The sequence below is a fragment of the Hyperolius riggenbachi genome, chromosome 9 (assembly GCF_040937935.1).
Source record: "Hyperolius riggenbachi isolate aHypRig1 chromosome 9, aHypRig1.pri, whole genome shotgun sequence".
In the NCBI taxonomy this organism is placed as follows: domain Eukaryota; kingdom Metazoa; phylum Chordata; class Amphibia; order Anura; family Hyperoliidae; genus Hyperolius; species Hyperolius riggenbachi.
Window position 1 is genome coordinate 9,865,335 of NC_090654.1, and position 27,054 is coordinate 9,892,388.

Consider the following 27,054-nt stretch of genomic DNA (forward strand, 5'->3'; position numbering starts at 1 on the left):
GCTCACTTTCCTCATAAGTGGCAATGTCAACATTTAAAGGGGAACTGAAGTAAGAGGTATACGGAGGCTGCCATATTTATTTCCTTTTAATCAATACCAGTTGCCTGGCAGCCCTGCTGGTCTATTTCTCTGCAGTAGTATCTGAATTACACCGGAAACAAGCATGCAGCTAGTCTTGTCAGATCTGACAAGTCAGAAACACCTGATCTGTTGCATGCTTGTTCAGGGGCTATGGCTAATAGTATTAAAGACAGAGGATCAGCAGGGCAGCCAGGCAACCGGTATTGATTAAATTGAAATAAATATGGCAGCCTCCGTATACCTCTTACTTCAGTTCCCCTTTAAAGAGACACTGAAGCGAAAAAAAAATTATGATATTATGATTTGTATGTGTAGTACAGCTAAGAAATAAAACATTAAGATCAGATACATCAGTCGAATTGTTTCCAGTACAGGAAGAGTTAAGAAACTCCAGTTGTTATCTCTATGCAAAAAAGCCATTAATCTCTACGACTTTCAAAAGTCGTGGAGAGGGCTGTCTTCTGACTTTTATTATCTCAACTGTTTACATTTTCTCTGCCAGAGGAGAGGTCATTAGTTCACAGATTGCTCTGAAAGAATCATTTTGAATGCTGAGTGTTGTGTAATCTGCACATATTATAGAATGATGCAATGTTAGAAAACACTATATACCTGAAAATCAAAATATGAGAATATTTTCTTTGCTGCTAGTCTTCTAGTAATTATTCATAGTACACAACCAATTCATTATATCATATTTTTTTTTCCGCTTCAGTGTCTCTTTAAAGAGAACCAGAGATGAAGCAACCTCATGTATTTTACCTTATAAATCAGTGGGAACATGACAGTAAACACCTAATCTGCTCTTTGTTACATTGTTCTCTGTTTAATTTGCCTGTTATCACCTCTAAGATAAGAATCCCGACTAAGCAGTCGGTCTGGCTTTGCTACAGAATAATTATAGCTGAGACTGTGTTCTTTGCTGTCTTCAAGTCCAAGCCTGCCCCCTGCTGGCTTTGCTCAGGAATCATTATAGCTGAGTCATTATAGCAAAGCCAGACTCAATGCTCAGTTCGGGATTCTTATCTCAGCTAGATAACAGACACTTTTAGCAGTGAGGATGGAACAGAGAGCATGGTAAATGTTTTCTCTAATGTTCCCACTGATTTCTATGGTAAAATACACAAGGGTGCTTCGTCTCTGGTTCACTTTAAGGACAATGACTGGTTGCTCAGAGAGGTATGGAAGCCATTCTTCAGTCAAACACTTTATATATATCCAGATCAAGAACTGAAAACAAAAAGATAGTGATGCCTGAACATGTCTACTCATCTTCCAACCTTCCTCCTGGCACACCTAAACCCATGGTGCTCAATAGAGAAGGTCCTGCTAATAACTTTGACTGGCAAGAAAATGTAATGCAAACTGTTTTGAATTAAGCCAGTCGAATGCCCCAATCAGCATTTCATCTCCCTGTAATTATTAGCATCTCTAGTCCTCAGTATGAAAGTAACCAATTATTAAAGTGCACCTGAGATGAGTTAAAAGAAAAAACGTATACATACCTGGGCTTCCTCCAGACCCTTCAGGCTGATCAGTCCCTCGCCGTCCTCCTCCACCGCCTGGATCCTCCGGTAGGGGTCCCGGTAATTCAACCAGTTGCCTCTGGCACGGTCTGGCCATACGCACTCCCTCCATTGCACTCCCGTTGCCGGTAGTGTTCTACGCCTGTGCAGTAGTATTGTGCACTACGCCCCGACTGGCTGAATTACCAGGACCCCTAGCGGAGTGGAGGAGGACAGCGAGGGACCAATCAGCCTGAAGGGTCTGGAGGAAGCCCCAGGTATGTATACGTTTCTTCTTTTAACTCATCTCAGGTACACCTTAACTAGAAGGATGACTTGTGACTTATGACCATTACGCCTCTTGACCTCATTCCTGCATTTCTGTATGTTACACGAGGCCACAACACAATGTACTGATACAGGCATGTAGCTACGGGGGGCCTAGACCTTTAAGGGGACCACAACTACTACTTCACTCTATTAGGGGTACAGGGGTCCACCCTTCAGATCATGAGTTTTTTGTGGCTACCCTTTTTATAGATGTGACCATTATGATGTCAACACTTGTTTTATGCCCTTTTCAAGTTGAGCCAACATTACCGGGGTAGGCAAGGGAAGGGGTGTGAACAGGGTAGGGGGTGAAGGATCCCATAAAACTATTGCTGGGGGAGGGCACCATGATTTGTAGTTGCTTTTGTGCAGTGAAATATGTCTGTGTCTAGAGAAGTAGGTAGAAACTTTTCATTAGCTGGGTTGAAGGACTTCTGGAGACCACCAGAAAAGGAGCAGAGGAGCGTGGGCTCACGGCTGGGCACCCATTGTTGGTTTTAATTAATTAGGATGAATTAGAAAAGCATATATTTATCCATAGCATAGGACGGATGGGGAATATGTAAAATTAGGGTTAATACTGTACATAGCATTCCTCTGAGAACCGAAAGGCCGTGAATTAGCAGTTGTGTGACAAGACATTCCACCGGTCCAGATTACGGTACGTAAGAAGTATGACAATGAGCAGAGAAACATCACCGGAATGGAATGCAAGTCTTCTTCAGGCTTATAGTGGAGTGAGACAGGAGGAGACGTGGCCTTATTTATCCAAATACACTTTACAAAGAAATAACAGTCCGTATTCATAATTAGGTTATATGGAAAGTACAGTCTATATGTTCCTCCTTTTCTTCCAACAAAGGGTCCGAACTTTTCAGGAATGTCTACATTTCTATCTCAGAACCATCTCCGTCCCCCGAGTCCCATAAATCGGCGGTGATCCCTCTGCTTCCTTGTTCCGACCCAGTAATTCCGCTATCTGTGTCAATCTCCATCTCCTCAGCGATGGTGGTCGGTTCCCAACACGCGAGGCCTCTCGGCTGTTGGACCTGAAGATCATAATATGATTGGTCAGCCCCTATGTCACTATCGTTAGTAGTTAGGCTACAATCGGATGGAACATAACTAGTAGTCGGTGGCAGGTCTGGTTCGCTGAAGCCGCTGGCTCCCTCCATTTTATTGGGAGTGTCTGAGAAGTTTATCCCATCTAGGATCTCACTCATAAGTGAGGGGCCAAAGTCCATGATCAGTGACTGCATAGAGTCGCAGTGCCAGAGGCTGCTGGAGATCTCCACCGGGACGGTGCAGATACTGGAGTCCTCCCTGTCGGCAAGGCCAGGGCTGGGCCAGTCATCATCTGGCTTCTGGGAGCTGCTGTCCTCCGACTGGTCCTCAGAGGAGGCAAAACGAGGCAAGGTGCAATATCCCGACTTCACACCTGAACAGAAAGAGAAGTTCCAGTCAGTTACATCATAAGTTAATTCAATAAAGTTATGGACACATCTTAGATATGTGATTATCATAAAGATGACTATATTTTGAGCAAAAGCCTGTTTGGAGATATATATAGTTATAGGGAACCTGAACTGAGAGGGATAAGGAGGCTGCCATATTTATTTCTTCTTCAACATCAACAATACCAGTTGCCTGGCTATGCTGCTGATCCTCTGCCTCTTATGCTGGGAATACACCATACAATTCTTTCTGTTTTAGGAAAGCAAATTTTTGTTTTTCTTAACATCTTAGTAAGGGGGCTTTTAGGACCATTGTAGTCCCTTACACACTCCAATGAGTTCTGGGTCACCATGACCTTGCTGGTTAGTCTGTACCATACAATTTTATGTTAGATTTTCTGTTAAGCCTCATCTACACGGTACAATTTTCCATCAGATCCAGATCTATTAGACAGATCTATTAGATAATTTCCAATCAGATTGCATTAGATTTTGTAATAGATTTTGGGTACTTATCAAAGCAAAATCTATTGCAAAATTGATCTGAAACAATTTGGACGTCTACACACGATGCAATTCCTTATTAGATCTATCTATTAGATCAGTCTATCTCATGGAAAATTGTATCGTGTAGATGAGACTTTATAGTTTTAAGGCCCATACACACGTCGGATTTTAGCGAACGACCCGTCGTTTGAACGTTCCGTCGTTCGGACGTTTTCGCGTGAAATCCGACGTGTGTACAGACTATCGTTCGGGTGATAAGACTGGTGACCAACGATCCGCCCGGCGGATCGTTGGTCACCAGTCTTATCTCCCGAACGATAGTCTGTACACACGTCGGATTTCACGCGAAAACGTCCGAACGACGGAACGTTCAAACGACGGGTCGTTCGCTAAAATCCGACGTGTGTATGGGCCTTTAGCCATAGCCCCTGAACAACCATGCAGAGCAGATGTTTCTGACAAAAATCTGACAAGATTATCTTTATGCTTGTTTCAGGTGTGTATGTGTGTCTGTGCTGTGTGTGTGTGTCTGTGCTGTGTGTCTGTGTGTGTGTATGGTGTCTGTGTGTGTGTATGGTGTGTGTGTGTGTGTGTGTGTACAGTGTGTATACAGTGTGTGTGTGTGTGTGTGTGTGTGTGTGTGTGTGTGTGTGTGTGTGTCTGTGCTGTGTGTGTGTGTCTGTGCTGTGTGTGTGTGTCTGTGCTGTGTGTGTGTGTCTGTGCTGTGTGTCTGTGCTGTGTGTGTGTCTGTGCTGTGTGTGTGTGTCTGTGCTGTGTGTGTGTGTGTGTGTGTCTGTGTTTGTGTCTGTCTGTGTGTGTGTGTGTGTGTGTGCGTCTGTGTTGTGTGTGTCTGTATGTTGTGTGTGTGTGTGTGTGTGTGTGTGTGTGTTTGTGTCTGTCTGTGTATGTGTGTGTGTGTGTGTTCTGTGTGTGTGTCTGTGCTGTGTGTGTCTGTATGTTGTGTGTGTGTGTGTGTGTGTGTCTGTTCTGTGTGTGTGTCTGTGCTGTGTGTGTGAGTGTGTGTGTGTGTGTGTGTGTGTGTGTGTGTGTGTTTGTGTCTGTCTGTGTATGTGTGTGTGTGTGTGTTCTGTGTGTGTGTCTGTGCTGTGTGTGTCTGTATGTTGTGTGTGTGTGTGTGTGTGTGTCTGTGCTGTGTGTGTGAGTGTGTGTGTGTGTGTGTGTGTGTGTGTGTGTGTGTGTGTGTGTGAGTGTGTGTGTGTGTGTGTGTGTGTATGTCTGTGCTGTGTGTGTCTGTGCTGTGTGTGTGTGTGTGTGTGTGTCTGTGCTGTGTGTCTGTGCTGTGTGTGTGTGTGTCTGTGTTTGTGTCTGTCTGTGTGTGTGTGTGTGTGTGTGTGTGTGTGTGTGTGTGCGTCTGTGTTGTGTGTGTCTGTATGTTGTGTGTGTGTGTGTGTGTGTGTTTGTGTCTGTCTGTGTATGTGTGTGTGTGTGTGTTCTGTGTGTGTGTCTGTGCTGTGTGTGTGTGTCTGTATGTTGTGTGTGTGTGTGTGTGTCTGTTGTGTGTGTGTGTGTGTGTGTGTGTGTGTGTGTGTGTGTGTGTATGTCTGTGCTGTGTGTGTCTGTGCTGTGTGTGTGTGTGTGTGTGGGGGGGGGGGGGGGTGACAGGCTACTCTGAAATTCTGCAGTTATACTTTATGCTCAGATTAGAGGCAGATATGAGGCAGAGGATAATAATTTGAATTCATGAACACATACATACATCTTGTTCTGTGAGTTCTCATGCTCCCCGTGTGAGATGGGGCCGAGATAGAGACAGCAGTACTAACTTACAATGCGCGGGATCAAGAGAGGGGATTTCCAGCTTTGACTTAAGATATTTTTTTACTCACTGCGAGAACATTGTGCTCACATCTAAGCTTTCAATCTCTAAATCAACATACGCCACTAAATGCCGACACTGTATGTAGCGTAAAGGAAAAACAAATAAATAAAAGTCAGGTTTTCCCCATGTTTAAAGTGGAGCTGAACTCTTGCACAGGACAGAAGGAAAACAGAGAAATGCCCCCTGTATGTATTTAGAGAGTTTAGCCTGTCTAATTCCCCCTCATCTGTGACTAATCACAACTGTACTTTGATCTCTCAGCTGTGTCCTCTGGCTGCCTCGGCAGAGCAGCTAATTTGTAAACATAAAATGTTAACTCTATGTCTGCTTCCATGAAAGCAGGAAGTAGACACACTGCAGATTTATTGCAGGATTTGTATTAGCTGTAACAAAGAAATGTTTTCTCTTTATGCTGTTGCTATCTTTTATAGCAGAGAGGAAGTTTTGAGTTCGGGTCCTCTTTAACCACTTCTCATCCAGACCTTGTTATCACTTATGGACCGGAGCAGTTTTGACAGTTTAGCTATGTCCTTATTTAGTCATTCAGAAATAACTTTATCCCTACTTATGACACAGAAATGAAACATATATTGTTGTTTTAAAGACAAACTAGGCTTTCATTGTATGCCGTTTTTTCCCTTCAAACAATTTCTGTTTTCTATGAATTTTAATGGGAAAAAATAGAAAAAACACATTATTTCTCAGTTTTACCAATTCTAGTTTAAAAATAAAAAGTGCTACTGTAGATAAAAACACAAATTTTGTTTGGCTATTCTTACCGCTTATCACAAAACTTAGATTCAGGCCCAGTGCACACCAAGGGCTTGATTCACAAAGCGGTGCTAACTGTTGGCACGCCTGTAAAAACCCCCTTAGCACGTCTAAACAAGCTTTTCGTGCGCAAAACTTTACGCGCGTAAAAGTTTACACGCACACTGCACAGAGCGCAGTGCGCTCCGCGCGAAGTGCCCATTAAAACCTATGGGACTTAGCGCACGCATAGGACTTTGCGCGCGCATATCTGATTGAGTAATCCGGTGCTAACCTACTTAGCACCCTGGTTAGCACGTCTAAAGACTCTAGACATGCTGAGTAGGTTAGCACTGCTTTGCGAATCAAGTCCCAAAACCGCTAGCAGATCCACAAAACGCTAGCGGTTTTGGGTGCGGATGACAGAGTTTAGTCCCAGTGCACACCGGGCGGATCTTGATGCGATCCGCCGGGTGTTCACCGGCCACGCGGATTTTCAGGCGGATGCGGCCGGCGGATCCACCCAGTGTGCACTGGGCCTATGTTCCTGTCACAATTTATGGTGAAGATATTTGATTCTGAAATAAGGCTACAGTGTATTTTTCACTATGAACTGAGAAAATAAAAGTATTTTTAAAATGGTAAAAATCAATCTCATTAGCTCAGGGAACATATATTCCCGTTCACCAATTAGTGCTGCATCAAGCCCAATCCTGCACAGCACTGGTTCTGCTACAACACGTATATCTAATGACTCATGGCTTAGATGAAGTCATAGAGGACGTACATATACTGTAGTGGTGGGAAAAGTGGTTAAAGTGAACCTGTAATAATAGATTAGCGGGAGCTGCCACCACGTGTCTTTCTACTTTACAATGTTTTTACATGTTCGACAATTGTGCTTATCCTGTGGCTTCACCATAGCTCTTTTGGAGGGACAGTCCCTCTTTGGGAGCCCTGTCCCTCTGTCCCTCTTTCTCCCTCATGTGTCCCTCTTTCAGGACTGATGTGCCGATTTTCATGCAAATTTGAAGTTTCGTTTGCGAAAATTTGCAGAAAAATATTGCACAAGAGGAAACCCAGCCTTAGGTAAAAGTACTGATATTTTACTACGCACTTACCCGGCACCCATTCTCACTTGAACCTCCCCCCACTTCAAGAGTCTAAATCTAACACCCCACTTAAAACCTAGCACTAGTCCCCGCCTCCCTTCCCCAATGACCCCCCCCCCCTTCCCCAATGCCCCCCTTTCCCAATGACCGACAGTGGCCAGTGACCATTATTTCCTATGTAGTAGCTGAACAAACAGCTGCTCTCCACGTCCGGTACCCAACTCAGTGCTTGGGCACCCAATTACTGATAATCTACACAGGCGTCTTTTCGACCCCTGACGTTCCCTGCACCCCAGTGACCGGATCTGTCAGCAGAGAGACATTCAGTGGAATCTACTATTCTCCTTGCTTTGCCTTTTCTTGTAATTTTACAGTACTGATCTTATTAAACGCCACTAGAGGGAGCTGTAAGACTGGCAAATAACAATTATTGTGTCTCAAAAACTGGTCTATACTCTGATCAGCCACAACATTACAACTATTAGGCCCAGTGCACACCAAAACCGCTAGCAGATCCGCAATACGCTAGCGGTTTTGGGAGCTGATTTCAGAGCGATTCTAGGTATGTTTAGAGAGGTTTTCTAAACATACCTAGCGGTTTTGCATGCATTTTTGTGTAGCAGATTACATATATTGTTACAGTAAAAGCTGTTACAGAACAGCTACTGTAACAAAAATGCCTGGCAAACCGCTCTGAACTAGCGTTTTTCAGAGCGGTTTGCGTTTTTCCTATACTTTACATTGAGGACGAAACGCTTCCGAAAACCGCAAACGCGCAGCAGGAGGCGCGTTTGCGGCTTGGCAAAAAACGCAAACCGCCGGTGTGCACCATCCCATTGCAATACATTAGACAAGCGTTTTTCCAGGCGGATGCGGCCGGCGGATCGCTCCAAAAACCGCTCGGTGTGCACTGGGCCTTAATGGGAGAAATGAGATAGGCCGGCTGGTGCACACCAGAGGAGTTTTTCTGAGTGTTTTGATTAATGTTATCCTGTGTATCTGTGCACACTGGAGCAATGAGGTTTTGTAAAAAACCCCATAGCATTACATTGGGAAGAGCTTTTAGAGGTTTCAAAAGCTCTTCCCAATGTAATGCTATGGGGCTTTTTACAAAACCTCATTGCTCCAGTGTGCACAGACACATAGGATAACATTAGCAGCAGATTTAAAAACTCAAAACGCTCAGAAAAACTCCTCTGGTGTGCACCAGGCCTAACTGGAGGTCTTGTTAGAATGGGGACTGGCCAGGGCTGAGATAAATTAGACAGCAAGGGAGCAGTCAATTCGTCAAGTTGATGTGTTTGAAGCAGGGAAAAGCAGTGGCGTAGCAATAGGGGGTGCAGAGGTAGCGACCGCATCAGGGCACTAAGGGGTCCACCCTCAACCACAGTATTAGCTCTCTATTGGCCCTGTGCTGGTAATAATCACGTCTATAGGTGCTTTTATTAGTAGTAATCATTAACAAACTGTTCCCCATCCCCTCCTTGCACATCAGATACTGTAGTTGCCATTGGCTGGTTTTGGTGCGCCGTATCAGTTGTTATGTATAGAGTGCTTGGGGGGGCTCAATGTACACCTTGCACTGGGGCCCATAGCTCCTTAGCTGCCAGTGCAGAGGCCAACCTCGAGGTCATCCTCTACTGCACCTGCACAAGCGCCGCTGTCTACTGTGTCTGCGCAGAACACTCCGGACAGCGGCGCTCACGCAGGCGCAGTAGAGGATGACTTCGAGGTCAGCCTCTGCACCGGTGGGCACCCCGGGCCAGCGGCTGAAAGTGAAGCTGCAGTGTGGGACATGTTGGCTGCAAGGGGCTGGAGGAAACCCCGGGTAAGTACAGCATTGGGGAGTGGCTTTTGCCTGACATTTCCTTCATGGGCCAGTTACAGACTGCGGATTGGCGGTAGGCCTTCGGGGATTACAGCGTTAGTGCATGGTAATCCCCGTCTGGCAGCTGGCCAAGTGGCGCTCACTTACTGTTGGCGAATTGATGACATGTGCAGAAGCGTATTGCTAAAATACACCTCCATGCTTGTGCGCAGTGAAAAACTGCGCAGTTAGGTTACAAACACGCACATCTCCATAGACTTCCACGACTTCCGCTCCGCTGCAGGTTGCAGGAGCCGCACGGTAACGTAGGTAAACACTCGCATTGGGGATGCAGCGAAAGCGTCACTTCTGTTGCATCGCGTCGGTATGAAAGGCCCCATAGACTTACATTGCCCAGCGTGGGGTGCGGTAAAAAAAAAAAAAACGCACCGCACCAGTGTGAAAGGGCCCTTAGTGTGTGTACACACATCCAATTTTGATTGACCAATGAGTGGCCAATTTAACTATTTCCATGTAGTATGAGAGCTTTTCTATACAGTCTGTTCATAGTATTCAGAATCTGCTGGCCCACAGGCTATACGGAGGTGGTAAAACTGACCAATCAAAATTGGGCTTTTTTCCCATTTCAATCCACGTCTTGCTGTGGCCTGTTTGTCTGTGGCCCTGTAATGTCGGAGTAGACAGAGCATGGCACATACAGTCCCTACAGCTCATTACGTATCTTCACCCACGTTTATATCACGCCCATTGCTGTGTCCTGCGGAGTTCCACACATATTATTTTTTGGTGCCCAGAGGTTCTCCAAACATTCTGGGATCCTAGCAACACCCCTGCCAATGACGCAGAGGCAACACTTGTACTGTTGCATAATTATTTTATCCTATTGAAATGCAGTTGCTACAAGTAATTGCTTGGTATTAGTTGCTTAGGCCTCAATTCACTAAGGGCAGTTCGGTAAAAATAATTTAGGTCGGTAGAATACTGCATTCGGTATTTTACCATTTTTTCTAGGGATGGTCGTAGTCAGCCAACTTCGCTATGCTGCAACTACGCGTAGTTTTCCGCAATTACGCTTCGCAAACTACGGCTACGAAAACAGAAACTTCGCTACGTTTGCATTTTGTAGACTGCGCGTTAAAATACGGAAGCTTCGCATAGCGTGAAGCGTAGTTGATGCGGACGCTTATGCGGAAAAATGTCTGCAATAATCCGCTGTATATGCGCATGGGTTGAACTAATATAAGTGTACATTCCACCTTCCAATGCGGAATTGTATACGTATAGAAGGGCAATAATATTTCTGCGCATGCGCAGTGATCCGTATAGACGCAGTTACCGCACGCGTAATTGACTTCACAATACATACGTCAACTACGCGTAGCGGACGAAGCTTACATAGCGGTACTACGACTACCCGAAAATACGTACGCGTAGTTTTTAACTTTGTCTATGAACTACGATGCGTCGATTCGCACTGGCGTAGTTTTCGAGCAACCCTGCTTTTTCCCCCCCAAATTCACTAAGATTTCCCGCATGAGGTAGAAGTCCGGTAATATACCGTAAAAGCATGCTTCAATTTACTAAGCCCTGCTCGGTAAGTCTCCCCAGCTGTGGAGCAGGTCAGGCAGGAAGCTGAGAGTCCTCCCACAACTGGTGTGTATGAGTCAGCGTTTTTAGTGTCCAGTGCATACAGAAAAGCATTTATAAATGTCTCCTTCTCCAGCTCTGCTGTTCTGAAGTCCCCGCCCTCCAGGGTATCGGACCAAATTGGGTGAGAACCAGGGCTGTGTGGCTCTCCCTATTATCTGTCAATGTTACCGCATGGAGAATTATCAGCTGGTCAGAGCTGCAGGTAAATACCGAACACTTTTACTTGATTTACTGAACGCTTTAATCTTTGTGATTTGCAATTTCTTGACATATCTTGAGGTCTTTACCACACAAGTCAGTGATTTACCTCGCTAGTCTGTAATTTTACTTTTGAGTATGGTAATTAAAGAGAGTCTGAAGCGCGGGAAAAATACACTTTTTTTTTCAAAATCCTCTTCAGGACTATCGCCCAAAGTGAATAGCCGCATTCCCCAGGGCCGTCCGAGGTCTCTAACCCCGCCCCCCTCCCCCCACCGAAATCCCCCGGGCAGAATCCTCTGGTACTTCCTGGAGGAGGCAGAGCTTTGGGCTGTAGCTCTGCCTCCAGTTTAGTCAATCACTGCAGATCGCCGCCTCTCCTCGCTCCACTCTCTGAAAGAAGACTGAGGGGCGGGGAGAGGCGGCATTCAGCGGTATTTGAATGGACTGGAGGCAGAGCTACAGCCCAAAGCTCTGCCTTCCTCGGCAGCAAAATCTGCGACTTTGAAAGCCGTAGTATTTGGCTCGAGTTTTTTTTGGGGGGGGGGATAGAGACCTCGGACGCCCGCGGGGATGCTGCGAATCATCTTTGGCTGAAAAAAAAAAAGAGTATGTTTGTTTGCGTCAGAGTCTCTTTAATGAATTGGCATTTTGCAAGTTGATCTGTAAAGCTGTTTTCTGCATTGCCGAATGCGGTAATGCTTAGTGAATTGAGGCCATACTGTGTATGCATGTATGTGTGTCAGTGTGTGCGTGTGTGTGTGTGTGTGTGTGTGTGTGTGTGTGTATGTATGTGTGTGTGTGTGTGTGTGTGTGTGTGCGTGTACAGTGTGTGTGTATAGTGTGTGTGTGTGTGTGTGTGTGTGTGTGTGTGTACTGTATGTACAGTATGTGTGTGTGTATGTGTGGTGTGTATGTATGTGTGTATGTGTGGTGTGTATGTATGTGTGTGTGTGTGTGTGTGTGTGTGTGTGTGTGTGTGTGTGTGCGTGTACAGTGTGTGTGTATAGTGTGTGTGTGTGTGTGGTGTGTGTGTGTGTCAGTGTGTGTGTGTGTGTGTGTCTCTGTGTGTATCTGTGTGTGTGTGTCAGTGTGTGTGTGTGTGTCTGTGTGTGCACACGCGTGTTTGTGAGGTGCTAATAACACAGGTTGCATTGCCTGGAGCGTCAAATAGTCAAAAAACTGCCTTGCTTCAAAGCTCAACTTTAACCCAGAATTGAAGAACAGAAATTCTACCAGCATGGAGGACATTAAGCAAATATAAGTCCTGCGTAGGATCAAAGTGGTGAACAGAAATCCCATTTCATGGGCCAATTGGCAGTGAGCAATGGCAAGACCACAGTCTCCTCATACGAATCGGATCGGCAGGGGAGGTCTTAAGCCTGTATGGAGAGGTGCACAGCTGCAGACAAGCACAGCCACACAATGAAGCTTTCTAAATTTGAGAAGTGCCAATACAAACGTAAAGCTTATAATTTACACTAATCAACATAATTGCTTCGAGGATTTGCCTTGTTCAGTTTCGGGTCTAGTTGGGCTTCATACACACACTGAGTTCGGTATGAAAGGAAATATTCAGCCCATAGCAGCCAAATGGCATCATGAGGTTTCTAATATAATCTGAAAAGTCAACATGTTCCTGTTGTTAAAATCACTGCTTGTCTGATTACCGGTGTGATCATAAACGAGGGGCGATTGTGGCGTTTGAATCGGGGATTTGGGATTCAATTGTAACCTTCCAAGAAGTGTTGGCCGCTAGAGACCTATTCAAATGGAGCTGAACTCTTGCACAGGAGAGAAGGAAAACCGAGAAACGCACCCTGTATGTATTTAGAGAATTTAGCAGTGCTGGGCCGAGGCAGAGGCGAGAGAGGCTCCAGCCTCAGGGTGCAGTGTAAGAGGGGCACACACTTAGCCTGTCTAATCCCCCCTCATTTGTGTCTAATCCAATCACAACTGTTCTTTGACCACTCATCTGTGTCAGCTGACTGCCATGTCAGAGAGCTCATTTGTAAACAGAGGATGTTAACCCCATGTCTGCTTCCATGAAAGCAGGAAGTAGACACACTGCAGATGTATTGCAGGATATGTATCAGCTGTAACACATACATGTTTCTTGTTTAAAGGTTTATAATATGCAGTTGTGTATCTTTTAGAGCGGAGAGGAAGTTCTGAGTTCAGGTCCACTTTAAATAACAACAAGTCCCTTTCCCTCCAGAATCCCCCCTCCCCCCTCCCCTGAGATAGTGAAATGACAGAGCATAATGCTGGCCCCGCTGTGCTGCTGCTGCTGAGTTATCTATATAGACTGAAGAATGAAGCAATTATGAGCCATAATGATGATTGATTTGCTTTTCGGACGGTATCTGATGGGTGGGTGTTGAGCCGTCTGCTTTTAAACAATCCTATGAAGCAATTTATAAAACATATTCCCTAAGCAGTGGCATAGCAATAGGGGAGGCATAGATTGTGACCGCACCGGGGCTCCTGGGCCAGAGGGGCCCTCCTTCATCCATCTTATCAGCTTTGCATTGGTGCTATGCTGGTAATAATCACCTCTATATGTACATTGAATAGTAGCAATCCTTAACAATCTCTTTCCTTACTCTAAATCATACATGTCAGACTCCGGCCTGTGGGCCAAATCTGGCCCTCAGAGCCATTAAATCTGGCCCTCAAATGGTTTTCCCACTTTGCATTTTGTATGTATGGCCCACTGTAGACCACCAGGGGCGCTGTATTGGAGGTGAAGCCCTAGAACACCAGGGAAGCCATATGGGGGAGAGAGGAGGAAAGCACTAGACACCAGGGAATTGTATAGGGGAGGGATGGGTCACTAGACACCAGGGAACTGTATAGGGGAGGGTGGGGTCTCTAGACACCAAGGAACTGTATAGGGGAGGGAGGGGTCACTAGACACTAGGAACCTGTATAGGGGAGGGAGGGGTCACTAGACACTAGGGAACTGTATAGGGGAGGGAGGGGTCTCTAGACACCAAGGAACTGTAGAGGGGAGGGAGGGGTCACTAGACACTAGGAACCTGTATAGGGGAGGGAGGGGTCACTAGACACTAGGGAACTGTATAGGGGAGGGAGGGGTCTCTAGACACCAAGGAACTGTAGAGGGGAGGGAGGACCACTAGACACCAGGGAACTGTATAGGGGAGGGAGGGAGTCTCTAGACACCAAGGAACTGTAGAGGGGAGGGAGGACCACTAGACATCAGGGAACTGTATAGGGGAGGGAGGGGTCACTAGACACTAGGGAACTGTATAGGGGAGGGAGGGGTCACTAGACACCAGAGAACTGTATAGGGAAGGGAGGGGTCACTAGACACCAAGGAACTGTAGAGGGGAGGGAGGACCACTAGACACCAGGGAACTGTATAGGGGAGGGAGGGGTCACTAGACACTAGGGAACTGTATAGGGGAGGGAGGGGTCTCTAGACACCAAGGAACTGTAGAGGGGAGGGAGGACCACTAGACACCAGGGAACTGTATAGGGGAGGGAGGGAGTCTCTAGACACCAAGGAACTGTAGAGGGGAGGGAGGACCACTAGACACCAGGGAACTGTATAGGGGAGGGAGGGGTCACTAGACACTAGGGAACTGTATAGGGGAGGGAGGGGTCACTAGACACCAGAGAACTGTATAGGGAAGGGAGGGGTCACTAGACACCAAGGAACTGTAGAGGGGAGGGAGGACCACTAGACACCAGGGAACTGTATAGGGGAGGGAGGGGTCACTAGACACTAGGGAACTGTATAGGGGAGGGAGGGGTCACTAGACACTAGGGAACTGTATAGGGGAGGGTGGGAGTCTCTAGACACCAGGGAATTGTATAGGGGAGGGATGGGTCACTAGACACCAGGGAACTGTATAGGGGAGGGAGGGAGTCTCTAGACACCAATGAACTGTAGAGGGGAGGGAGGACCACTAGACACCAGGGAACTGTATAGGGGAGGGAGGACCACTAGACACCAGGAAATTGTATAGGGGAGGGAGGGGTCACTAGACACCAGAGAACTTTATAAGGTACGATGATGGCCAGTAGACATTAAGGTTGGCCTGCGACTAGGTCCCAGTGTACAATTCCGTCCCACTTTGTATTTGAGTTTGACACCACTGTTCTAACTAGACCTCTCTGACACTGCAGCTATCCTTGCTAGGTTTTGGCCCATTTGGTCACTGGGTAAGTGGGATTAATATTCAGGAAAGTGGGTGGAGCGTACAACAACCAATCAAAATTCACCTATTGATTTTCAAAAGGAATATTTAAACTGCTGCTATTCTTACACTGTTAATGGCAGAGGCTTCAAACTTGTTACACTCGGTTATTGGGTGTCTGGGGTCCAAATTCACTAAAGAGTGCGGAGCCACAAACAGCCTATTAGGTTTCTTTGCTTGATTTCATTGGGGAAATTGAAACTGCTCCCATTCTCACATTATTGAAGCCAAAGACCTTAAAAATGGCCATTGACTGACTATATACTGTACATAACCGAGCAACACCAGGTCTTCAGCTAGTACTTATAAAAGAAGTTGGAAGGCATTTTAGTGCATTTTCCAATGTATCAACATACTGCATGAAAGGGCTTTTTTTAAAATGGCTGATATTTTCTAAATGTCTGGATATAAATGAGGCATAACGATGCCCAACGAATAGTACAATTTTCAAGAGAAGAATCACCCAAGCAACAGATCAATGCGATTAGATTGGCAGAAAATTAACCTTATTGATGTCCCAAATCAGCTGTGAACAATTCTAAAGGTGATCGTTTGATGACAATTTAGTCGATCAGATTTTAGAATCCATCAGGATAGATAAGAAGTACAGATTAGTTTATTGAAAGTGAAATAATCGATGAATTTAAACATTGTATTTCTGATCACATTTATCTGATTGCTTGGGTGATTCTTAGCTGAAAATTGTACCGTTAGTGGGTACCCCAAAACTCAATGTCTGTAAAAGGAGGACACCCATTTATTCCAGTGGGTGGGTGCAGGCAAAAAATCAGGGTGTTCCCTTTACCATATTGGGCCATATGCAATTCACTTTTTCTCCTTAAATTTCTCCTAGGACAGTTTTTCTCAAACCTGTCCTCGTGACTCCCCAACAGTGTATGCTTTGCAGGCAACCTCACTTATGCACAGGTGGTTTAATTAGTGTCGATTCCATGTAGCTGAGAGACTAATTACCCCACCTGTGCATAAGTGAGGTTACCTGCAAAACATGCACCATTAACCACTTGAGGACCTAGGGCTTTCTACCCCTTAAGGACCGGCCACTTTTTTTCCATTCAGACCACTGCAGCTTTCACGGTTTATTGCTCGCTCATACAACCTACCACCTAAATGAATTTTGGCTCCTTTTCTTGTCACTAATAAAGCTTTCTTTTGGTGCCATTTGATTGCTCCTGCGATTTTTACTTTTTATTATATTCAGCAAAAAAGACATGAATTTTGGCAAAAAAATGATTTTTTTAACTTTCTGTGCTGACATTTTTCAAATAAAGTAAAATTTCTGTATACATGCAGCGCGAAAAATGTGGACAAACATGTTTTTGATTAAAAAAAACCCATTCAGTGTATATTTATTGGTTTGGGTAAAAGTTATAGCGTTTACAAACTATGGTGCCAAAAGTGAATTTTCCCATTTTCCAGCATCTCTGACTTTTCTGACCACCTGACATGTTTCATGAGGGGCTAGAATTCCAGGATCGTATAAATACCCCCCAAATGACCCCATTTTGGAAAGAAGACATCCCAAAGTATTCACTGAGAGGCATAGTGAGTTCATAGAAGATATTATTTTTTGTCACAAGTAAGCGGAAAATGACACTTTGTGAGAAAAAAAAAAAAAAAAAAAAGTTTCCATTTCTTCTAACTTGCGACAAAAAAAAAATGAAATCTGCCACGGACTCACCATGCCCCTCTCTGAATACCTTGAAGGGTCTACTTTCCAAAATGGGATCATTTGTGGGGTGTGTTTACTGTCCTGACATTTTGGGGGGTGCTAAATTGTAAGCACCCCTGTAAAGCCTAAAGGTGCTCATTGGACTTTGGACCCCTTAGCGCAGTTAGGCTGCAAAAAAGTGCCACACATGTGGTATTGCCGTACTCAGGAGAAGTAGTATAATGTGTTTTGGGGTGTATTTTTACACATACCCATGCTGGGTGGGAGAAATATCTCTGTAAATGACAATTTGTTAATTTTTTTTACACACAATTGTCCATTTACAGAGATATTTCTCCCACTCAGCATGGGTATGTGTAAAAATACACCACAAAACACATTATACTACTTCTCCTGAGTACGGCGATACCACATGTGTGGCACTTTTTTGCACCCTAACTGCGCTAAAGGGCCCAAAGTCCAATGAGTACCTTTAGGATTTCACAGGTCATTTTGAGAAATTTCGTTTCAAGACTACTCCTCACGGTTTAGGGCCCCTAAAATGCCAGGGCAGTATAGGAACCCCACAAATGACCCCATTTTAGAAAGAAGACACCCCAAGGTATTCCGTTAGTAGTATGGCGAGTTCATAGAAGATTTTATTTTTTGTCACAAGTTAGCGGAAAATGACACTTTGTGAAAAAACACAATTAAAATCAATTTCCGCTAACTTTTGACAAAAAATAAAATCTTCTATGAACTCACCATACTCCTAACGGAATACCTTGGGGTGTCTTCTTTCTAAAATGGGGTCATTTGTGGGGTTCCTATACTGCCCTGGCATTTTAGGGGCCCTAAACCGTGAGGAGTAGTCTTGAAACGAAATTTCTCAAAATGACCTGTGAAATCCTAAAGGTACTCATTGGACTTTGGGCCCTTTAGCGCAGTTAGGGTGCAAAAAAGTGCCACACATGTGGTATCGCCATACTCGGGAGAAGTAGTACAATGTGTTTTGGGGTGTATTTTTACACATACCCATGCTGGGTGGGAGAAATACCTCTGTAAATGGACAATTGTGTGTAAAAAAATCAAAAGATTGTCATTTACAGAGGTATTTCTCCCACCCAGCATGGGTATGTGTAAAAATACACCCCAAAACACATTGTACTACTTCTCCCGAGTACGGCGATACCACATGTGTGGCACTTTTTTGCACCCTAACTGCACTAAGGGGCCCAAAGTCCAATGAGTACCTTTAGGATTTCACAGGTCATTTTTGTTTCAAGACTACTCCTCACGGTTTAGGGCCCCTAAAATGCCAGGGCAGTATAGGAACCCCACTAATGACCCCATTTTAGAAAGAAGACACCCCAAGGTATTCCGTTAGGAGTATGGTGAGTTCATAGAAGTTTTTATTTTTTTGTCACAAGTTAGCGGAAATTGATTTTAATAGTTTTTTTTCACAAAGTGTCATTTTCCGCTAACTTGTGACAAAAAATAAAATCTTCTATGAACTCACCATACTCCGTACGGAATACCTTTGGGTGTCTTCTTTCTAGAATGGGGTCATTTGTGGGGTTCCTATACTGCCCTGGCATTTTAGGGGCCCTAAACCGTGAGGAGTAGTCTTGAAACCAAATGTCGCAAAATGACCTGTGAAATCCTAAAGGTACTCATTGGACTTTGGGCCCCTTAGCGTACTTAGGGTGTAAAAAAGTGCCACACATGTGGTACCGCTGTACTCAGGAGAAGTAGTATAATGCGTTTTGGGGTGTATTTTTACACATACCCATGCTAAGTGGGAGAAATATCTCTGTAAATGACAATTGTTTGATTTTTTTACACACAATTGTCCATTTACATAGAAATTTCTCCCACCCAGCATGGGTATGTGTAAAAATACACCCCAAAACACATTATACTACTTTTCCTGAGTACGGCGGTACCACATGTGTGACACTTTTTTGCAGCCTAGGTGCGCTAAGGGGCCCAACGTCCTATTCACAGGTCATTTTGAAGCATTTGTTTTCTAGACTACTCCTCGCGGTTTAGGGCCCCTAAAATGCCAGGGCAGTATAGGAACCCCACAAGTGACCCCATTTTAGAAAGAAGACACCCCAAGGTATTCCGTTAGGTGTATGGCGAGTTCATAGAAGATTTTATTTTTTGTCACAAGTTAGTGAAAAATGACACTTTGTGAAAAAAAAACAATTAAAATTAATTTCCGCTAACTTTTGACAAAAAATTAAATCTTCTATGAACTCGTCATACACCTAACATAATACCTTGGGGTGTCTTTTTTTTCTAAAATGGGGTCACTTGTGGGGTTCCTATACCGCCCTGGCATTTTACAGGCCCAAAACCGTGAGTAGTCTGGAAACCAAATGTCTCAAAATGACTGTTCAGGGGTATAAGCATCTGCAAATTTTGATGACAGGTGGTCTATGAGGGGGCGAATTTTGTGGAACCGGTCATAAGCAGGGTGGCCTTTTAGATGACAGGTTGTATTGGGCCTGATCTGATGGATAGGAGTGCTAGGGGGGTGACAGGAGGTGATTGATGGGTGTCTCAGGGGGTGGTTAGAGGGGAAAATAGATGCAATCCATGCACTGGGGAGGTGATCGGAAGGGGGTCTGAGGGTTTGGCCGAGTGATCAGGAGCCCACACGGGGCAAATTGGGGCCTGATCTGATGGGTAGGTGTGCTAGGGGGTGACAGGAGGTGATTGATGGGTGTCTCAAGGTGTGATTAGAGGGGGGAATGGATGCAAGCAATGCACTGGCGAGGTGATCAGGGCTGGGGTCTGAGGGCATTCTGAGGGTGTGGGCGGGTGATTGAGTGCCCTAGGGGCAGATAGGGGTCTAATCTGATAGGTAGCAGTGACAGGGGGTGATTGATGGGTAATTAGTGGGTGTTTAGGGTAGAGAATAGATGGAAACACTGCGCTTGGGTGGTGATCTGATGTCGGATCTGCGGGCGATCTATTGGTGTGGGTGGGTGATCAGTTTGCCCGCAAGGGGCAGGTTAGGGGCTGATTGATGGGTGGCAGTGACAGCGGGTGATTGATGGGTGGCAGTGACAGGGGGTGATTGATGGGTGGCAGTGACAGGGGGTGATTGATGGGTGATTGATAGGTGATTGACAGGTAATCAGTGGGTTATTACAGGGGAGAACAGATGTAAATATTGCACTGGCGAATTGATAAGGGGGGGTCTGAGGGCAATCTGAGCGTGTAGGCGGTCGATTGGGTGCCCGCAAGGGGCAGATTAGGGTCTGATCTGATAGGTAACAGTGACAGGTGGTGATAGGGAGTGATTGATGGGTGATTGATGGGTAATTAGTGGGTGTTTAGAGGAGAGAATAGATGGAAACACTGCGCTTGGGTGGTGATCTGATGTCGGATCTGCGGGCGATCTATTGGTGTGGGTGGGTGATCAGATTGCCCGCAAGGGGCAGGTTAGGGGCTGATTGTTGGGTGGCAGTGACAGGGGGTGATTGATGGGTGATAGGTGATTGGCAGGTGATTGACAGGTGATCAGTGGGTTATTACAGGGAAGGACAGATGTAATTAATGCACTGGCGAATTGATAAGGGGGGGGGGGGGTCTGAGGGCAATCTGAGCGTGTGGGCGGGTGATTGGGTGCCCGCAAGGGGCAGATTAGGGTCTGATCTGATAGGTAACAGTGACAGGGGGTGATTGATGGGTAATTAGTGGGTGTTTAGAGAAGATAACAGATGTAAACGATACATTTGGGAGGTAATCTGACGGCGGGTTTGCGGGCGATCTAATGGTGTGGGTGGGTGATCAGATTGCCCGCAAGGGGCAGGTTAGGGGCTGATTGATGGGTGGCAGTGACAGGGGGTGACAGGGGGTGATTGATGGGTGATAGGTGATTGGCAGGTGATTGACAGGTGATCAGTGGGTTATTACAGGGAAGAACAGATGTAATTAATGCACTGGTGAATTGATAAGGGGGGGTCAGAGGGCAATCTGAGCGTGTGGGCGGGTGATTGGGTGCCCGCAAGGGGCAGATTAGGGTCTGATCTGATAGGTAAAAGTGACAAGTGGTGATAGGGGGTGATTGATGGGTGATTGATGGGTAATTAGTGGGTGTTTAGAGGAGAGAATAGATGTAAACAATGGATTTGGGAGGTGATCTGATGTCGGATCTGTGGGCGATCTATTGGTGTGGGGGGGTGATCAGATTGCCCGCAAGGGGCAGGTTAGGGGCTGATTGATGGGTGGCAGTGACAGGGGGTGATTGACGGGTGATTGATGGGTGATTGACGGGTGATTGACAGGTGATTGACAGGTGATTGACAGGTGATCAGGGGGATAGATGCATACAGTAAACAGGGGGGGGTGGTCTGGGGGGGGGGTCTGGGGAGAATCTGAGGGGTGGGGGGTGATCAGGAGGGGGCAGGGAGCAGGGGGGGGGATAAAAAAAAAAATAGCGTTGACAGATAGTGACAGGGAGTGATTGATGGGTGATTAGGGGGGTGATTGGGTGCAAACAGGGGTCTGGGGGGTGGGCAGGGGGGGGTCTGATGGGTGCTGTGGGCGATCTGGGGCAGGGGGGGGAGAAATCAGTGTGTTTGGGTGCAGACTAGGGTGGCTGCAGCCTGCCCTGGTGGTCCCTCGGACACTGGGACCACCAGGGCAGGAGGCAGCCTGTATAATACACTTTGTAAACATTACAAAGTGTATTATACACTTTGTATGCGGCGATCGCGGGGTTAACATCCCGCCGGCGCTTCCGTATAGCCGGCGGGATGTTGCGGCGAGCGAGCGGTGACAGGCGCCGGCGGAGGATCGCGTCACGGATGACGCGATCGCTCCGCCCATGCCCTTAAATGGACCGCCGCCTCTGTGGGTGAGGCCGTCCTGCAGGGCTCCACTTCCCCGCCGCCCCTGTGTAGTGGGCGGTCGGGAAGTGGTTAAGGTGTCACGAGGAGGGGTTTGAGAAAGAGTGGGGGAGATTTATCAACGCATTACCGACAGTTTTTTCTTCTTAATCTGTTTAAACCAGCAGGGAGAACAGTTCTGCATGATAATAAGAACCTCCTTCAATCCTAGGTAATAGTGGCAGTTTAGCACAAATTTCTAGAGTTACACTACAGTTAAGACAAGTGCAAATCCGTCCCTAAACTGCCGCAGATTAAGAAGTGCTTGATAGCAGTTCTACAGATAGTGCAGAATGCAGGCTAGACATGATTGCAGAGTGCAGGCTAGACATGATTTGTGATGTGCTCCTCCCCGCTGCTGAATTTCTCCTCAGAGTCTGCTGCTATCAATACAGCAGGTGTATTGGTTAACTCAGTAACAGCAATTCCCTCACACACTGCACTGACTGAGAGACCTTCCTAGCTCCTCCTATTTTACAACACTTTTAGAAGGAATCTGCACTATCTAATAATTTCTTAAGATGCCTGAGACAGTTCTGCATGGATTTCTAAAAACCTACCAATATTTTGTCTCAGACACTCTTGATAAATGTCCCCCAGTGTCCTAGGAGATATTTTCATACCTTATCAATAAAATGCATTTTAAAGGGAACCAGAGAGGAAGCACCCTTGTGTATTTTACCATATATATATCAGTAAGAACATTAGAGGAAACACTTACCATGCTCTCTGTTTCATCCTCACTGCTAAAAGTGTCTGTTATCAGCTGTGATAAGAATCCTGGACTGAGCATTCAGTCTGGCTTTGCAGGGAATAATTATAGCTGAGTCATTATAGCAGAGCCACAAGGGGGCAGGCTTGGGCTTGAAAAGACACCAGAGAAGACAGACTCGGCTATAATCTTTCTGTAGCAAAGCTAGACTGAGTGCTCAGTCGGGGATTCTTATCAGAGGTGATAACAGTCAGATTAAACAGAGAACAATGAAACAAAGAGCAGATTAGGTGTTTACTGTCATGTTCCCACTGATTTATAAGGTAAAATACAAGAGGGTGCTTCATCTCTCTTTGTCTTTAAGCCACCAGCAAGCAAGAAAATAATACATTTTGACGGTACTTTTTCATCTACTTTTTGTTACTTTTCAGTTGTATGTCCTAAGAGAAAACTTAGAAATACTGAATTGGATTGGGTCCATTGTCTAATATGCACATGGGTTTTCTTATTTCCCACTAGCTGAAGACCCGGCATTGCTCGGATATGTATGGCTCTGTTTGGTGAAAAAAATGGAACCCTTTGAAATGTTCCCATTGACGTAAATGGGTAAAAGCTGATTGGCTGTTTGTAGCTCCATCCCAGTTGTGCAGAGGGGGATGAGAATGAGACCCCCAGAATATATATTACCAGGTAGTAAGGGATCTGTATACCAAGTTTTGTTGAAATGGGGTGTATTTTTGGCACATATAAACACACACAATTGTATATATATAGATTGCAGGGCACTGGGGGAAGGAGGGTTGGTGGACAGGGCCAGATTTAGGCCAAGGCCACCTAGGCCATGGCCTAGGGCACCACAGGAGCAGGGGCACCAAAGCAGCAGGATAAACTGGTGCAGCATTTGCAAGCTTGCCAATGCTGCAATGCAGGGAGATCAGGCGAGTGCCTGACTGCGGTACTCTGCTGCCAGCTGCTTGTGCAGCGGCCATCTTGCTCTCTGTGCACGTCTGCATTGTGGCCGGCGGCTATTGACTTAGGCAGCATTGGAGACAGAAAGGAAGAGGAAGGTTCTGCACTGGAGAAGAGCAGCTGCGATGTGAAGGTGAGCTGGCTACCTATATAGGGGTGGGAAAAGGAGGGATTAAGGGAGTCATCTGGCTACCTATACTGGAGGGGAAGGGAGGAGGAGTCATCTGGCTATGTATACAAGAGGGAAGGTGGAGGAGTCATCTGGCTACCTATACTAGAGGGAAGGGGGAGGGGCATCTGGCTACCTATGCTGGAGGGAAAGGGGGGAGGAGTCATCTGGCTACATATACAAGAGGGAAGGTGGAGGGGTCATTTGGCTACCTATGCTGGAGGGAAAGGGGGAGGAGTCATCTGGCTACCTATACTAGAGGGCAGGGGGGAGGGGTCATCTCGCTACCTACAGTATACTGAAGGGGGGCGGCTGGTGACAGTGGCCTAGGGCGGTAAAGAGTACAAATCTGGCCCTGTTGGTGGACCCAGACATTTCTGGAAAGGTTGTCTAGCCTGCACTATAACTTTTCTTCCTGGATGCACTTGGTGACCTAATGCAGAATGAGTGACTTTCCTAAGTTTAGCCTTCTACATAGCATTGGTTTAGATGCAGCATTCCCTGGTACTCTCAGCTTACCGTAAGGACTGCTTGTCTCTGAGATACAGTTCCAGGCTCTATCTGTACTCCCATCTCTTTCATCATCCCAGTTATGCTTGCTGAGAAGTGGCAAGGACACGGCATTCTTAATGATGGGGGAGACGGGAGGAGGAGGCGGTGAGGTGGGATGCCCGGGAGACTGATGTTCAGGTGACATCCACCGCGCCTGCCGTAATTTCTTGGTTATGTAGTTCCAACGATTGTGTCTCTGTTTCTCATGACATCTGCTGAGGAACGAGGTATCTCCGAAGACTTCACCTTTCCTGCCCACGTGCATCGTATGTCGGAAGTCGCCCAGGGGTGGGCTTATCATCTCTGGTGTCAGCGGCACTCGCTCTCGTCTCGACCGAGAAACAAGATTTTTTATGACGGGTAGGCTCCCGAGACTCATCACGCCTGTTTAATGGTATCCAGCAAATGACGAAAAACATGCAGAGGAATTCTATTCCATCGTACGCCGCGGCAGAGTCTCACATATCTTTTCAAAGGCCAAGGAACTTTTTTCGTCTTTTGTCTTAGCTGGTGAAGTTGATGTTGTCCATATACGTGTGTTCCTTTTGAAGTAGTGAACTGAAATTAATGAAACCAACGATGTGTGGAGCCTTCAAGGAGATCCTCAGAAGACACAAGGAATCATCCAAATCATATTACCGTAAAATGGCTTGATATAGGAAGACCACGATGAGTGAAGGGATTAATTATCTCCAGTTCTTGACTTAGCAGTCCATGTCAAGATGTGTGAGGCCAAAGCTACTGTCCAGCCTAAACAAAAAAACAAATAAAGGACTAATTAAAATATACAATGAATGTGTAATTAACATTTAAACACATACTATCTATACTGTATATTTATGTGTTTTTTTTAACTCAGTTGAAAGTAGGTTTCTAGGCATAGGGTTACACAACACTGCTCAGACAGTCTTTTAGGATGAACCTAAATATAATTGTTCAAAGGAACATAAACAAACAGCTGTGGGTGCATGCGCGCACGTTCCTGCCACTCGTTCACGGCGGGAGTTACATGGCAGCGGTTGGTAGACAGGAACATGTGTTACCTGAGCCAATCAAAGTTCCTCGTAATGAATAACCATGACTCAAACATGACTCAAATCACGAGCCATGTTTATACATAAAAGTGAAAGTAAAAAATGTAGTAAAAAAAAAACCCCAAAACAATCAAACACTTCCTGGTAAATTCTATGAATGTGTATACTGCCAAAAAGTAAAATTAAAGTAAAAAAAAATAAATGTAATAGGTATTAACCCCTTATTAACCCCCTTCCCCAAAAGTTACCAAACTGAGACACTTGTATAGAAAAGAAAAAAAGACAGTTAAAAAAAAATACATAAATAGTTGCCTCAGCTTTTTTTTACTATGCATGTCATGAGGGTATATTACTGTTTTTTTAAGCTAACGGCTTGTAATTATTGATGGGGTACAACCCCCCCCCCACACACACACACACACACAAAACAGCAAAAATAAACCTTCATTTGCAAATAATATATTGTCGCCATACACTGTACTCGGAACATAATGTAAATGTTGTGATAACGACGACAAATGTGCAAATAAAATGTGTGGGTTTTATCTATAGTTGAATGTGTATTTTGAAACAATAGAGGATGCAATTGGAGAAATTATGTATTTTTATTAAATTAATTTTTCCTTGTTTTTCTCTTTAAAATGCATAGAAAATAAAGTAATTGCTAAAACAGGTATATGCCGCAAAAAAAAAAAACAAGATCTGGATCATTTAGGTGTGATAAGTAGTGATAAAAGTTATGGCCAAATGAATAGGAGGAGCGCTGACAGGTGAAAATGGCTCTTTGCAGTAAGGGTAAAATACCTTGTGGGGTTAAGTGGTTATATGACTTAACTAATGATTTATGTCTTCTTTTCTAATTTAACTCATATAACTTATCAACTTAACTGATTTAACTCATGATGTATCTCCCCTTATCTGTTTATCTCATGAATTCTCTTTCCATGCAATAGCTCTCCTTACAGGGAAGGCTAAAACAAGTAAACTTTGAGAATCAACCCCTATATGAGGCAACCTAATGGATTTTTTCCTTTTTTCTAATCAAGTTGAAGAAAATATTGATGTTTCTGCATTTCTTTCTCAGGAAAGTAAATCATATGGAGAGACGTACCCTTTGGTAGAATGACCCATTGACTTGTCAGAGTCACAGACAAAGATGGCATTTTAGTGAGTTCCTAAAATATCTCGTGACAAACATTTGTGGCATTCTGTCAAGTGTACAGAGAGAGCCCCGAGAAAACTGAAGCACATTGTTCAGAGAGAGTCAGTAGGAAAAAGCCTGAAGCTTCGAGGGATCGGCCACTTTCGGGCAGATGCGCATTTTTTTATGACACGTCCCGGTTTGCACATTTAGCAGAGCTAAGGGACTAGAAGTTGCAGAAAGACAACGTTTTTAGCAGCCCATCTGATCGTCTTTTGGCAAAAACAATATGCTGTTGGCTGTTGCCTCACTCAGCAGCTGCCTCACGAGGGAAGGAAATCAGAAGGTTATAAAGATGGTAGCTCCATCCCCTGCTTCAAGTGACCTCACTCTGGCCTCTGCAGTGGTGCCCAGGCCGGTGGA

At 45.4% G+C, this 27,054-nt stretch overlaps 2 protein-coding genes across 2 annotated transcripts in view; both read right to left on the bottom strand.

Annotated features, from left to right (window-relative positions):
• CHL1 (cell adhesion molecule L1 like) overlaps window positions 1–27,054 on the bottom strand; it is a 444,338-nt gene that overhangs the window by 266,026 nt on the left and 151,258 nt on the right.
• Window positions 1,893–27,054, bottom strand: part of LOC137533678 (cdc42 effector protein 1-like) — a 64,005-nt gene continuing 38,843 nt past the window's right edge. Inside the window, exons 2-3 of the mRNA XM_068255017.1 lie at window positions 24,424–25,206; window positions 1,893–3,354 (exon numbers count right to left, since the gene is read on the bottom strand). Of these exons, the coding sequence (XP_068111118.1) occupies window positions 2,801–3,354; window positions 24,424–24,835 (966 nt within the window). The 5' untranslated portion in view covers window positions 24,836–25,206 and the 3' untranslated portion in view covers window positions 1,893–2,800. The remainder of the gene's footprint in view (window positions 3,355–24,423; window positions 25,207–27,054) is intronic.